Raw genomic sequence first — 15,173 nt, 5'->3', positions numbered from 1 at the left:
TGTTGGACATTATCAGTCTGGGCTGGATGACAAAGTGAGAGTTTGTCTTTCCTGTCCTGCAGTGTATTTGAATGTTTGCACATGTTTGCACGTGTTACGCAGGCATGCATGTGTTACTATAACTAATGTGTCGGTGTAAGCTCTCAGTCGTACAGGAGTGGTCCATCGCTGAGGTTTCTTCAGCCGTCATCTGTACTTCTTTGAAGGTGTCGGACGTTTCGCTTCTAATCCAAGAGGCTTCGTCAGCGAACTAAAAGCTTCTTATCCAAGAGGCTTCGTCAGCGGACGTTTCACATTTATCCAAGAAGTTTCGCATTTATCAAAGAAGTACAGATGACAGCTGAAGAAACCTTCTCATCGATATAACTAATGTGTTGTTATTGTAACCTTCATTCTACAAAGTGGCATTTTTGCTAGCAAAATTTGATTGATTGAATTGAGTAGCAAATAAATCAACGTGTTGTTTGGGCACTCAAACATACAATACTACTACAAATAAATTGGCCTTGAACTCATTCACTGCCAGACGTGCAAAAATGTGTCTACTCCAGTGCCAGGGTTTTTGTCATTGTCACTCGAATTATAGGACTCACAGAATATTTAGTTTTAGGACTACATAAACATTCAATGCGGCGTAAGAAACCTGAGACTCTCTTCTTTCATCAGAAAAAAAGAGTTACTTCCTAAATTATATGGGTCCGGCGTTATATGAGCTTGAAGTGAGGGCAGCTGTCCAAAATACAATGCAATACATACATATTGGTTTATAGAGCGCTTTAACAACAGCTGAAGCGGGAACCAGGCGCTAACATGGAAAAATGGGAAGTGTTGCCCCCTTGTGGAAGGGAAAAAAATATTGCCAGAAGTGTCACCAGTGCTTTATCAGCACTCCCCTTCAAGAAAAACCAAAACCCGAACACATTTGGGAATGGCGCTCTACGTCATATTTTCACTTCCTGAATAAATTTGTGAATGGCAGTGAATGAGTTAAGCTACTCTTAGAATTGTTTAGGGCTACATTAATTTCTCCTTGTTTATGTGGAACGGGATTAGCCCTATGTTAACAATTTAAACTGTAAATAAATGAGTTAATAAAAAAATAATAATTAAATAAACAATTGAGTAAAAATAATAGTGACCATCAACTATCATTTCAAAATCGTCTTTACATCAAACTTCAAAATAAATGTCTCACAATGTCAAGAAAGAGCAGCATGCTTCATTGGAAAGCCACCTCCATCCAAAATTGCTGTCTTGCTTACCATGCAGTAAAACCCCCCGTACTCCGACACGCCTCTCTATGTTTGTGTGTAGCCGAAACCAGGCAGCCAATCAGATCAACGCTTGGCCAGCTTTCCTAGCCAGTCAGCTCTCCGATTCGTCAGCCCTCCCGCCGTGAGTCGTGCGAGCGAGGAATCGGAGGGTCGGGAAGTGGAGGAGGTAGGACCGGGCCCATTTGCGCCTCCCCACTCCCCCCTTCAACGCGCCCTCCCCCGGCTCAAGAGACCTCCTCCCATTCTCCGTCCTCTCCCTCACATCCCTCAGCATCCGCCACCTTTTCCTCCTCATCCCCCGCCAAATCATGCGCTTGCTCATTCTCCACACCTTCAGGAGCCGCAGCATCAGGCAAGTTGTAGGAGGTGAGAACTCATGTGACTTGCTGCCTCAGCTTCCTTGAGATGATGCGGTGGCCGTGTTTTGGTTCCCCCACTCCTGGTCAACAGCCACCTTCCATTTCTTTCCAAGCATCCTTACTCCTTTCACTTTGCTGCTGTGAAATGTAAATTTCTCCACTGCGAGACTAATAAAGGCAAATCCAATCCAATCCAATCCTTTCATCCGTCACCGTCTTCCCGTCATTCCCAACCCTTAAAGACGCCCCTTATGAGGGCCCCCTTACTCGCCTCATTCTTGGTACGTAATTCTTCATTGGGAGGAATCAAAGTTGAAATAAGATTGGATCTGAAAAGAAATGGTAATCATTGGGGAAAAAAATCATGATGTTATAGCAACCATTTTTTGAGTCATCATGCTTTTACTTTCTAATTCCATCTGTCCGTCAAATGACAATGACAGCTTCAAATCCCACTCTCATTTTAGTGGCTAAGAAAAGGAGGCCAAGTTTACAAATCAGTTCCAGGTGGAATTTAAATTCAATGTAACAATAATGCAAAGGCTGCAAATGTCAGAGTCAAGATAACATCTGTAATACGCTTTCTTTCTCTCAGAGTGGACCTATGAACATTCATTATGGAAACTGTGAAGGACAAAAGACATTCGCACTCATCGGGACAAAAAATAAATATGAGTAATATTCAGCTACAAAAAAAAGACTATCAAGAAAGTTACATTTTCTAAACTGGCTAAACTACCAGTACACTATTTTGCATCTAAGGTTATTCAGTTGTGCTCAGACGTTTACACACCCTGGCAACGTTTGTGAAACACTGAGAATTTGAGGTTCGTGGGGAGGCATAATATGACTAATCGTGCAGAAACTCTGTCTTTTATTTCGAATTTGGGGTTATATTTGAATTACACTTATTTTATTTTATTTTGTGTGGCAATTTAAAATGACAATAACAACTGGAATTCCCAAAAGGGGCAGACGTTGTGAAACCCTTGAATGTTTGTTCTACGCGCACAGGTTTACATGGCTTACTGTAGTAAGAGTACGGTCTATGGTGCCATAAATTGTTTAATTGTAATTTGGAGTTGTGTATAATGAGCCAACGAGTTTCTAACTCTAGAAAACTCTGCACATTTCTTCTCGGCGCTACACAAAACAAAAAAAAACATTCAAAAGTGAAGTAAATGTGAACGCGTTTCAAATTAACGGCGTACAATTTTCTTGCGGAAAATGCTCAGTTTACACTGAGTTGTATATCTGTGTTTGAAATATCCCTGCGATAAATGTTTCTCGATGAGAAAATGATAAAATAATTTGCTGCTATGCACATGCGGGGAAAAAAGACACCAACTGGTTATTTGTTATAAAGTAAAATGCTATCCTTTGTAGTCATATTTGGTCATTGATAAGGCAAACATATTTTTCTCCCAAATATCTGGTTATTCTGTAGAACTCTCAGAAGGACACTCAAATACTAAAACATTCAGTCGCCGCATCCTCACAATTCTATTGTTATTGTCATAATATTATTCTTGAATTAAACCATTGCTTCAGATACCTGAAAAAAAAAAAAGTGCACACACAGTTTGCCAGCGTATCTCAACTCAGGAGCACAACTGCACATGTGGACATGTGAGTCTGTTTATAAATGTGCATTGGTGGTGTGTCTTGATGGCGTGTCTGTGAGTGTGTATTCATAAAAGAATGCGGTCACACATCAGATTGTTGCATGCTCTGCAAATAACACCATTCCTCTGATACGACAACGCTATCGACGCTGCAACTGATCTGAAGACGCGTGCATGTGTATGTTTGGCAATATTTATCAAAAGCGACACTGTGTCAACCTTCCCAGTCATTTATTTTATTCTTATTCCCTCCTGTAGCCTTCATGAGGCAAATGCAGCGGCGTCAGACCACAAAGCAATGGAGACAGGAAAAAGCAAAGATTACACTGCAAAAAAAGAGGCGCAGTATGCTCACCACTTCTCTTTCTAACGCCCAAATGCAATTCTGTTAAACGGGGATGCAATAGGACATGACTAAATTTGGATAACAATTCCATCCAAGATTTTGCCAGAGTTGCAGTACTATAATTGTAACTTCCAGACAAGCCTTACTAAAGTGTATGGGACCAGATAAGCTCGACAAGAATATTTCTTCTCAATCTGTTATCAGAGACCGGTTAAAATCCTTTCGGATCAGAAAATGAAATCTGTCGGACGCGACGAAATGTGAGTTGATAATCAGGAATCTTGTCGGCGCTGCTCTACCCAATTTTAGTTTGCTTTCTCATTGCATTGGCTCCACATTCCGTGCAATCGCTGTGAGGCAGTTTGGGGAGGCAAAATCATTGACAAAGTGGCATTTTATGTAATTTTTCTACATTTATAATATGTATAGTACGTATAAGAAACAAACTGTTTTTCTATGGTCTGCCAACGAACCAGAGACATTTGGAGAACAAGTTCTATTGCTAATAATGACGCTTTCTGTTGACCTTTTATGAAGCCTTTGATGCTTTCCAGTGTCAAAGTCAAGGCCACATAATTTTTTTTGGCCCGCGAAAGCAAATCAAATTGCTAAAATCCTAACCAAAATTTCATATTTTCATATTTTTGGATGTATGATGTGGACCACAATAACAGTCATTATTCTTGACTTCAGATTTGAAAAGTAGTTATTCATTAATTTGTTGCGCGCTCTATATGTAATATGTGGAGGGGATTGAACATTCTAATGGCTTCCCCAAATTCATAACGGCCCTCGAGAGGAACCCATAACTACTATGTGGCCCGCAGCAAAAAAAAAAAATGACTTTGACACCGCTGCTTTAATCAATCCGGTTCCACACAAAGCACCTTGAACTTGTTTGCTATTTGTCTCATGTCTGCACTCCAGGCCATAGAGCATGTGAAAACAGAAACACTCTTTAATGCTGCTGTTGTTCACTTGAAATGTTTCTCTCCTTCATTTTTTTCCATTGGCAAACCATCCACATAAAAAAATACACTGACACTTGTGGGTTTGCACTGTTGTACGTCTTTTTGTCTGCAAGTGTGATCAGTATCCTGCACAGTTTCCAACTGCATGATCATCATCTATCCGGACGAATCGTTTTATTGCTACTACGGGAAAAGAAATGAGTTATCGAGAAAGGAGGGGAAAAATGATTCCATTTTAAATTGGCATCCTTCCATGTCCAAATGATCACACCGTGGCTATGAACTGAGTGATGTGAATTTTTAGTGCAATCTGGTGGTGAACTTTGAGATTGCATTAAGACAATTCCCCCATCACTGCCACGCTGATCCTCCTCCCAATATCATCAGATCCCATTTTATGTTAAACCTGTTCACAACTATCACCTCATCCGCTGTTTTCTTCCACACTTAATTATTCATTGTACCTTGAAGGGCACAATGACTTGAAACGTGAATCCGCCTGTAACTTTTTTCCCCTCAAATGCTCAGGTGTCAAAGTTGAGGCCCAGAGGCCATATCTGGCTCCCACCTCATTTTATTCGGCCTGCGAAAGCAAATCAAACTTGTAGAATTCCATGATGCTTGCTAAAGTCTGAACCAAAATTTCAAATTGTCGTATGTAAACCACAATAACAGTCATTATTTTTTACTTCAAATTTGAAGACTAGTTATTCATTAATTTGTTGTGTAATCTGTATGTAACATGTGTCTGTAACAATGCTTTCCCCAAATTCATAATGACCCTCAAGAGTAACCCGTAACTACAATGTGGCCCGTGGCAAAAAAAAAAAAGAGTTTGACACCTCTGCTCGAAGGGGTACCCAAGAGTCCAATAATTAGCCATATCCACTCTTGGGTGTGGTCAGAAATGGACATTCACTGTTGCACTTTTTCTGACCCCGTACGGCTTCCATCTGGCACACTTTTGGGGTTTCCCCTATTTGTAGCAAAGTTGATCAAGGCCGAGAAAGATCTGAAAGGTTTACTAAGCTAAAAAAAAGAAAAAGTATATGAGTAGTAAAAAAGTATATGAGGAATATGTATCTGTTGTGATGGTCCAGGTGTCATTTTGGACATTGAACACATTTTCTTGAGCATGTTCCTGAGCACTGTCATACTGTACAGAAGATTGTATTGTCCCCTACACCCCAACACTGAACCACAAATGCTTGGTTCCACTTTGCACACTGTGATGACAGCAACTGAGCTGTGACGACTTTCCTGATTTAGTTCCTATAGGATGATTTCTTTGCATCGAATTGCACTGATTTTTTCCATTTTATTTTCTGTTTCCGCATGGATGAAAGGTTAACTGCTCTTCTGAGCATTGGTGACTTTGTTGAGACAAAGAAGCACATGAAACTTTTTTGTACATAATTGTAATCTGTTGCGGTCGAATGTTTTCAGATGTTCACAAATGTCACAACCTCGAAATATACACTGCCTTTACAAGGTAGGAAAGATCAAGTTTTACTGTAACACGTCGGATATTGTCTTTTGTTTTCAAAATCTTTACTTACCCCCGATTTCGTTTTATGCGCTTGCTGACATCCACCGTCTTCCGGCTGAAGGTACTGTCATTGTGATGAAACGTTTCTTCCAACAAGCTAAAGCAGTGACACTTTGAGCAAACATCCCTTCACTTGCCGTTGAATCTATACAGTACGCTGTATTTACCTGTGGGAGCATCCCACGCGGAGTCCTGTCAAAGTGTTGTTGAAAATGGAACAGCTGAGGTGCAACTCTAGGAAAGCAATCCAACACTGCCACTGGTTGGCCATTCGTGAACTATTAAGAGTGACTCCTTTGGGATACTTGGAGTCTTTTATTCATGTGGTGTTGTATAAAGTGCAGTTCAAGGCTTGCTTGCATTCACTTTCAACTCATTGATGCCAAACTGCAAAAATGTGGTGATTGCGGTCTCTGTCACTACTCAACCCGACATTGGAGCTGACACATCCGCCCAAGTTTGCATTTTAAGATGAGTTGAAAGTGAATCATCCTTGTGACCTATATACATTTGTTTGTCTCGACGTAAATGTACAACAACTATAACAATGTTTATATTTATATAATTTCTGATGTATGTTATCAAAAAGAAAAACGATGATTGTGACCTTTGGTGTCTTGTTTGGTATGTCAGATCATTCTGAGTCACGGAAGAAAATGATAACCCAAACACGACTGCGCTAATGTGGTTTCTTTGCTAGGCTAAAGATACACAGTCAGAACAATTATGAGAAGGTAACAAACAGCAATGCATGTTCCTGGTCTGGTAAGTTTAATTGCTTTTCTTCTTACAGTTGTCCATGTTCAGCGCTTTGTTACAGCTTCAGCTGTTAAAACGCTTCATAAATCAATACAGTGATACCTCGGCTTACGAACTTAATTGGTTCCCAGAAAGTATGTGTAAGGCGAAAAGTGTGTCTTCCAAACATTAATTTTCCCAGAGGAAATGAGAATAACCCCTTTCCAGGTCCCCATAAAACATAATTTTCGATGAAATAAGCCTTAAAACTACATAAAATATACCTTATTTTATGTATAATAAATGTGCTATTGTATTGTAATTAAAGAAATAAACGGTACTGTATAATAAAGTCACTTTATTTACCTTCGTGATGGTCGTCTATGTAGTTGCCTCCTGATGATAACCGAGTGAAGTTGCTGTGCTTTCTCAGCGATAATACCCTCACACTCTGTCCCCTGCTAGCTGCTTTTCCTGCTAGCTAATCCAAATCAGCAGAAGTTTTTCCACCTTTTCTATTGCCTTTGATCGTTGCTTAGACAACACAGAAACACCCATAGCCACACGTAGCAATGGACGACTTAGCATACTGCTACTGGGACGAAAAGTCACACAAATACACACCTCGTTCATGTTTTTCGATGATCTCCTTCTGCTCGACTGTAATTTTCTTTTGTGTCCTCTTCGGCTTAACACTAGCCTGTGGTGGGGGTTTTTTCGGTCCCAAAAAAGCAAAAGTATCCACTCCATAACAAACCACGTATGCACTGAGTGCACGCAAAGAAAGTGGATGTGGAAAAGTAGTCTGGAAGCCACTGTGGCGCTGTTCGGCGATGTGGTTTGGTGTTCTTCCGCCGAAAACTAGTCCGCCAGCCATTGTGGCGCTCCGTGTGTTTCCCCAAAACTGGTTTGAATGCCAAGATTATATTCTCGCGAATTTAATGTTCATAAGGCGAAAAGTTTGTTAGCTAAAGCGTTCGTAAACCGAGGCATCACTGAATGGATTGGATTGGATTGGATTTGCCTTTATTAGTCTCACAGTGGAGAAATTTACATTTCACAGCAGCAAAGTGATGAAAGGAATGAAAGTAGAAAAACAAAATACATGAGCTGCTGGAAAGGCAGCCACTCTCGGGGTGCCGTCTTGAAGTCAAAAGAACAAAAAAACTAAATAACAAATAATATGACAGCATAGAGACAATATGACAAAACAAAGACATCCATTCTTCAGGACTTGCTGTACCCTCTTTGTGATGACATGAAGCAGTTCTAGATGAAAGAGGAGAGGATCAAAGCGTCTTTCCACCAGTGGCTCAGGGACATCATGGTGGAATGTGCACGTCGACTACAAGCTAAATGTTGAAAGCAAACATATGTATGTATTGTATTATTATTGTATATTATTATTATTATTGTATTATGTCAAGTGACTTGAAAGTCACTAGCCTGTTGCTACATAAGCAAAATAGTTTGCCGCGAACACCTTCAAGGTAAGTCAAGCATAGTCATGAAAAAAACATTTTTGCTGTCGATTAATATCTAAACCAAAATTGCCATGTATTTAGGGAATTCATGTTAGGCAGTCCGCCCCACAGTGCAGTCTTCTCTTGTTGAGTTTGTATGTTCTCACCATGCCTTTGTGGGTTTTTCCCCGGTACTCCGGTTTACCTATTCATTCTCCTCCAAAAAAAAGAAAACATGCATGGCAGATTAATTTAATACTGTTGATTGTTCCTGTCACGTTTTGCGAGGTGGTGATGGCGGGTTCGGATCCCAAAAAGCAGGCAGGAGGGAGCAGGAGGTTGTTTGACAAATTGTATTAAAATAGAGTCAGCAGGAACAAAATGTAAAACATCAAAATGATCTGAATGGAAAAAATACAAAGTAGCAAAAGAAGACCAAAAGTAAAAGCCCGCCAAGGTTAAACAAACACGTACACGATGCATGCTGCAACCAAGCAGCAAACAAACAATGAATCGGCACCGGATGGTCGTGCCGGGTGTTCTTTTAAATGTCAATGATTAAATGACCAACACCTGCGAGGCTGCAGGCAGGGCTGACGTCGCTACCCGCTGGTCGCCAATCTAATCGGGACGACCAGCACCTGTGCAGGTGCAGGCGGGGCCGACAGCGCCCCCCGTTGGTCGCCAACCAGATCATGACAGTTCCTAGTTGTGACTGGGCACAAATGTGTGTTTGTCTATGAGTGCCCTGTGATCGGCTGACAACCGGCTAGGGATGTATCCCGCGTTCTGCCTGGAGAAGACTGGAATAGGCTCTAGCGACCCATGTGAAGATAAACGGATTAGAAAATGGATAGAAGGATGTTACGAAATTTGCAGCCCTGTATGATTGAATTTAGCAACACGAGTTTTTGTGTACCAGTTAATGGCATTTGTAGGTCTTCTCACTCTTGGGAGAATAAATAAAACAACGATCCAACTAGGTAGTTTAATAAGCACCGACATTGCAGTTCTGACCGAAGCCATTTCATCATCCATTTTAACAAAACAGGCTCACTCAAATATATGGCACCTAACTATTTTCACCCTAAAAAGCATCCATCCATCCATTTTCGGCCTTGCGTATCCTGTAAATGGTTGCGGCGAGATGTTCGAGTCTATCCCAGCTCATTTCCTCCTGAATTGGACGGCGTTCAGTCGTGGGGAGAAGATCGAGACAGACAACCATGAAAACATCCAGGTTCTCAATCTTGAGGCAACAATTGTGCCGCAATGCAGATTGAAGGCAGAGGTGGAATATTACAACACTTCTCTGTAGTGATCAATCATGGTTAATCATGCAAAATAGACGACGTGGCGGGCAGACCAACTGTGTCGCTCCACCAAATCCATTGCCGTTTGCAGTCTGTCAAGCGACACATCTCAACGGGCAGTGGTAAATCTCCTGGTCCTTGGATGTCACTTCTGGTCTGCAGCGGATGATCAACATGGCACCGTTTTACATAGATTAATCTGTTTAATACTTGAATGGGGTTGTTTGACTAAACGCAATGAACATCAGAGTACCATATTTGGACCAGTAGTGGTACACCGTATTTTTTTGCATTTAAAATGTTGGAGTTTAGTTCACAAGTACTCTACTTGTCTTGTCAAGATAAGGCCATGCATAGCAATGTCATCTTAGACAGCGAATAATAATGTTTTCAATTATTCCATTTTTGCTGTGTTTATTTAACAGTGTACATCAAGTGATGGTTTCTTCTTTCGATCTCAGGATGGGAGTGTGACATAAACCATCTCGCCGTGTAAGTCCCGAGCAGCTGTGAGTAACACACATTGTTTTTTTTTTTTCCTGACAGTTAATGTGTCACATTGTAGGAAATGTGCAGAACGTCCTTAAATAAATTGCACCCAAGTCAGAGAAAGACTTGGAGCAGCAGTAGGGAGACATGCAGTCACACATGGAGTGAATCAGTGAAGTGTGAGGGTGCCTCATGGTCCACAGACGCAACATCAGCTGCTCAGCAGAACAATGATGTAGATGAGAAGCAGGCAGATGAGGATGAGGGTAAAGTTGACAAATAGCTCCTGCAGGTTCCTCTTGGCCTGCGGAGTCACCTCGATTTGGGATGCACGGCGGATGGCCGATTTGGTGATGTGCTGGACACGCTCCATGTTTGGGCTAGTAGTGGTTAGCTGTGTGGCTGAAGAGAGGCGAGGGCGAGATGGCAAGCTTAGGGAATCAGGACATGAAAGTAGCCCAGGATGCCTGCTGAAGAGTTCAGGTCCGAAGTGGTTCTACAGCAGATTACTTTGAATCTTCTGGAGGTGAAAGAAAACAAGAAGACCTTTTACAAGAGGCACTACGACTATCTAAGTACCACTAACTTCTGCCCGTGAGCTAGGCCTGCCAATAAATTGCCAAAAAAAGTATGGATTACTATAATGCATTTTATTTTGGTGTCAGCCAGTCCCTCAAGCGTCTGAAATTGGTTCAAAACGTTGGTGCCTCCGCTCGCTCTCCCTTGTGATCATGCCACCGCCGCTGCAGCACAGCACATGGCATGATGATAAAGGAACTGGTCAGAGGCGCCAGTTAATGTCTGTTGACTCGTCATCCCAGACGAGCAGGAGCAGCAGCATCTGATGTCATGACGACAATGTGAAGTCAAAGTCGCCACGGCTGCTTTTACATATTTCCCCAGCATGATCATGTGCCAAATAAGTCTTGTGACATGCCGAGCTTGATGGGAAATGAATGTGAGCACATGGAGGGGGGGGGGGGGTAAATGTCATTCATCGCGGCATTGAATCCCTTTTATGATCCGATGGGGGATTTTCCTCTGAACAATGCCAATGTGACAAGGTGATCATTCTTTTGTATTAGTAGCTGCTGCTAACAGTGACCATCTTGCACTCGCGTGCCACCTCTGCCAAGTTATTTGCTATTTTTACTAGCTAGTGAGCTTTAAGATATTTTATGAGCCGCTACTCTCTTTCCTTATCACTCTGATTTGTTTCTTCCCCTTCTGAACTTTTGAGTCCCTGATTATAACTCGACATGTTAACGCCTCATTCCCCACAAGTTAACTCTTGAAGTCTACTCATACTGCCAACCACTGGCCAAGCATTTGCATCGTTCACATCAGTGGATGTAATATGGACCCACTTATTGAGACACCATTATACCTTCATCAGGATCATTTCCAAACCATATGTAAGCTAGTAACCGAGAAAATGAAACTTGCAAGGTCGAGAGATTCACAGGTTGCTTCCTTCTGATACTTTTATCACACTTAACTCTGCCAGACATTTGCAAAAATGTGTCCACTCCAGTGCCAGGGCCTTTGTCATTGTCACTTGAATTCCAGGACCCTCTGGATATTGAGTTTTAGGACTACATAAACATTCAACACAGCATTAGAAACATTAGACACTCTTCTGTCATGAGAAAAAAAAAGTTAATTCCTAAATTGTATGGGTCTGGAGTTATATGAGCTTGAAATGAGGGCAGCTGTCCAAAGTACAATGCAATACATACATATTGGTTTGTGTAGCGCTTTAACAACAGCTGAAGATTGCTAACATGGGAAAAAAGGGAAATGCTGCCCCCTTTTGGAAAAAATAAACATTGCTGGAGGCCATGGCCAGCGCTTTATCTGCCCACAAGCATGAAAAAACAAAACCCAAACAAATCCGCGAATGACGCTCTATGTCATATTTTTAAATACTATAATAATTCCATTCCTTTCATAACTTTGCTGCTGTGAAAAGTAAATTTCTCCACTGCAAGACTAATAATGGTAATTCCAATAATAATAATAATAATAATAATAATAATAATAATAAATAATAATAATAATAATAATACATTACATTACATTTTAAGCGCCTTTCAAAGCTAGAATTAGGGACAGCAATCTACAGTAAATAGTTAGCAAGTTAAGTGCAACCATCCAGTCGTATTTTCGTGTTGCTTGGCCTTATTTTCAGAATGATGGATTACATATCTAAATTGAATCGAAGCAGGAGATAATAATTAAAGGAAGACCAACACCGGACTGTATAGCTCACAAACGGCGAGGGATGAATGTAAATCTCCTGGACAGCTTCTCAGCTTTTTAGCCAAGAAGGATCTCATTGAAACTATTCCTGAAGCGACAAAGTTGCTCCAACTCGTGCTCACTGTTCCAGCTAGTCCAGCATCAGTGGAGCGGTTATTCTCAGCACTGAAAAGACTGAAAACATACAGTCGGAACAGGACTGATCAAGGACGACTTTCTTCACTGGCAGTGATCTCCAGTGAGACAGAGAGACTTGGACTTCCTTCATAAGTAAAGGTAACACGATAATAACGTTTTTTTATTCTTTTTTTCTATGCTACAGTTTGTATACAGTATATAAAGAATGCTGACATGACATTTTAAACAAAACACCTTAACTGTTGCCAATCAAATGGTGAATAAGCTACTCTGTGGAGTTCATAGTTTTATAAATCTGACTGTGATGACGTCAGTGCCTCACCAGCCATGAACCTCACCGTACGTCACTGATCATCGCTCACATTTGTCACACACTGCGACAATATTACACCGTCAAAGTTAGACCATCAGCTGTTCCTTCACGGAACAATGCGCAAGTAATCCTCTGTTTCTCGCTGCTGATGAGTGAAAATAATTCAGTGTTGCCAGTAAAACCGAGAAGCTTTCGAGCCCTCTGCTAAACTTACCTCCCATCTGCTAAACTCAGCTCCCAAACGGATTGTAAATCTTGGTTTTTCACCAAGTCGTTATGTATGTTGGTAGCGGAAGCCATCATTCGTGTAAGAGCATTGCACCGCCGAGTAGTCAGGCGGGTTTATTATACAATCTGATGAACACATTTTGCAAAAGATTGTTAACATTTTTGTGTTTGTTTATTTTTGTTGAGATGGAGGTGGCAGCTTCCCATCCAGTCAGTGAACACAAAACAGCTATTGTTCGCATGGTATTGCTTCAGCGTTGCTGTGCAGCGTCATGTGGCTGCTTGTGAAAGTTCACAAAGTGTGACGCCACTTGGAGTGTGCAATCAATGATGCCTGAACACACTTTACTTCCTCAAAGAACTTGAAAAGAGCATAAGGTGAGCCGCACATCATAATCTGAAGATGTGGTGATGCTCGCTCTCACTTTTAACAGCTGACGAGTGCCTCTGCTTGGCAGCAGCATTCCTTATCTTCAGACTCATTCATAGTTTCCATCTAACTGTGCTTCAGCTGCTATGGAAACTCTAGCCACATTGCACAGACGAGTTAAAGTGATGATGGACAAGTCATGAAGGAAAACAAGTTTCTTCTATTAAATCATTAACATGAAGCCTGTTTTGTAAGCCTCACTGATAAAAATGGTGTGTTGAATTTACTCTATTTTATTTCATCAAGTGGTTGCACAAAATAAAGTCATCTGGATCCAGATGCATTTTTGAAGTTGTCTATATCTCGACTTGTGAAAATACAAACAAATACAGATGATTTTGTTGTGCGCAGCCACTTGACAAAATAATATTGAATACCTTCAGTACTTTTTGTCAGAGATATATTCTTTTAATAAGTTGTTCATGACTCTGGTTGAAATTCGCACTGCACACTACACATAATTTTTTTGAGGAGGATTTATTCAATATTATTTCATCCAGTGCGCAAAATAAAACCACTTGGTGCATTTAAGGAGACTGACTATACATGTATTTCAAAATGTATCTTGATACAGATAATTTTATTTACCGCATCCGCTTGATTCAATAAAATTTAGTACAATGGGGTAAATTCAACATAAAATGTAATACATTTAACATGTGTAGTCAGATATGTTTCTAATATTTTTGGTCACCCTGTTCATCTATAGTGTTTGTGCTAAATATAAGACGTTCTTTAGTATGATGTAATACAGTTCCACACTCATCCAAACAAACAGATTTATAAATTCACAGTGGAATGAATTCACTTTGAATAACTCAAACAAAGCTGAGCATAATTCGAGGACTCTAACTGCCAAATTTGGGATACAGCTCTTCTATTGAATGTCTGAGTTTGAGTCAGTGTACCTAATGAAGTAACTGAAAATTCAAGATGAAGTTGTGAATTTCAAAGTCCCTCCATTACCCCTAATTAAAACCTTACCTTCTACCTAACACGCAACAAAAACACTGAAGCTTTTGATTCAAGAAGGATGTTGCTACTTACCTTTCAGATGGCAGCAGGTCTGACTGGTGTTTGAAAGACAAAGAAATGTCAGATATTCAAGGCTGTAAACAGGAGAGTGGGAGGGATGGTAGCAAGAGAGAGAGAGAGAGAGAGAGAGAGAGAGAGAGAGAGAGAGAGAGAGAGAGAGAGAGAGAGAGAGAGAGAGAGAGAGAGAGAGAGAGAGAGAAGAGAAAGAGAGGGGGGGGGGAGAGATTCACAGAAAGTTATATGTTATGGAAGTTTGAGATTTACCAGTCCCCAATCATATTTTTTTTGGGAGGGGGGTGGGGGGGGGGGGTTGTGCCTTTGTGTGTTCAAACCCCTGGGCTACATCCTCTATTTGGACTAAAACTACAACAACAAAAAATAGATGAAAAAAGCAAATCAGGTGAAAGTAAAAACAGAAATACCAGAAGAATAACAGTGTTTGGATATTAATTCGCACAGAAGTATTTCTTTTTTTAATAGTCGACTGGACATGAAATGTAAATTCTGTGTACTGTGCATAAATGTTAAGTCTCACAATTTGGTCGTGAGACTCCCGATTTTGACCACAATAATCACTTCATAAAGCATTTGACACAATACAGACAGTCCATTTGTAAGGTGAAACAAATAAAAATGTAAA

The 15,173-nt window shown here is 40.8% G+C and overlaps 2 protein-coding genes across 11 annotated transcripts in view; one reads left to right on the top strand and one right to left on the bottom strand.

The window, feature by feature from the left end:
• Window positions 1-8,510, top strand: part of LOC148903240 (protein FAM184A-like) — a 66,350-nt gene extending 57,840 nt beyond the window's left edge. For 4 of the 10 annotated variants that reach the window (XM_088998425.1, XM_088998403.1, XM_088998394.1 and 1 more), the window contains 2 exons: window positions 1,315-1,640; window positions 3,517-8,510. In XM_088998425.1, coding sequence (XP_088854551.1) covers window positions 1,315-1,640; window positions 3,517-3,628 — 438 coding nt within the window. In that variant the 3' untranslated portion in view covers window positions 3,629-8,510. Of the gene's footprint in view, window positions 1-1,314 lie in introns of all 10 variants that reach the window. The other 6 variants (XM_088998434.1, XM_088998429.1, XM_088998408.1 and 3 more) reach the window with 5 other exon arrangements.
• A 153-nt stretch (window positions 8,511-8,663) lies between these two features.
• pln2 (phospholamban 2) lies at window positions 8,664-14,640 on the bottom strand. The gene is made up of 2 exons (XM_088998467.1): window positions 14,546-14,640; window positions 8,664-10,647 (listed from the first exon to the last, which is right to left on the bottom strand). The coding sequence occupies exon 2, from the start codon at window positions 10,498-10,500 to the stop codon at window positions 10,339-10,341; it is 162 nt and encodes a 53-aa protein (XP_088854593.1). The 5' UTR covers window positions 10,501-10,647; window positions 14,546-14,640; the 3' UTR covers window positions 8,664-10,338.
• Between the last annotated feature and the right edge of the window lie 533 nt (window positions 14,641-15,173).

This window comes from Hippocampus bargibanti, linkage group LG01 (genome assembly GCF_051943395.1).
Source record: "Hippocampus bargibanti isolate YZ-2025 linkage group LG01, ASM5194339v1, whole genome shotgun sequence".
Taxonomy (NCBI): domain Eukaryota; kingdom Metazoa; phylum Chordata; class Actinopteri; order Syngnathiformes; family Syngnathidae; genus Hippocampus; species Hippocampus bargibanti.
The sequence above is the reverse complement of the archived record's forward strand: the minus strand, read 5'-3'. Positions and strand labels throughout refer to the sequence as shown.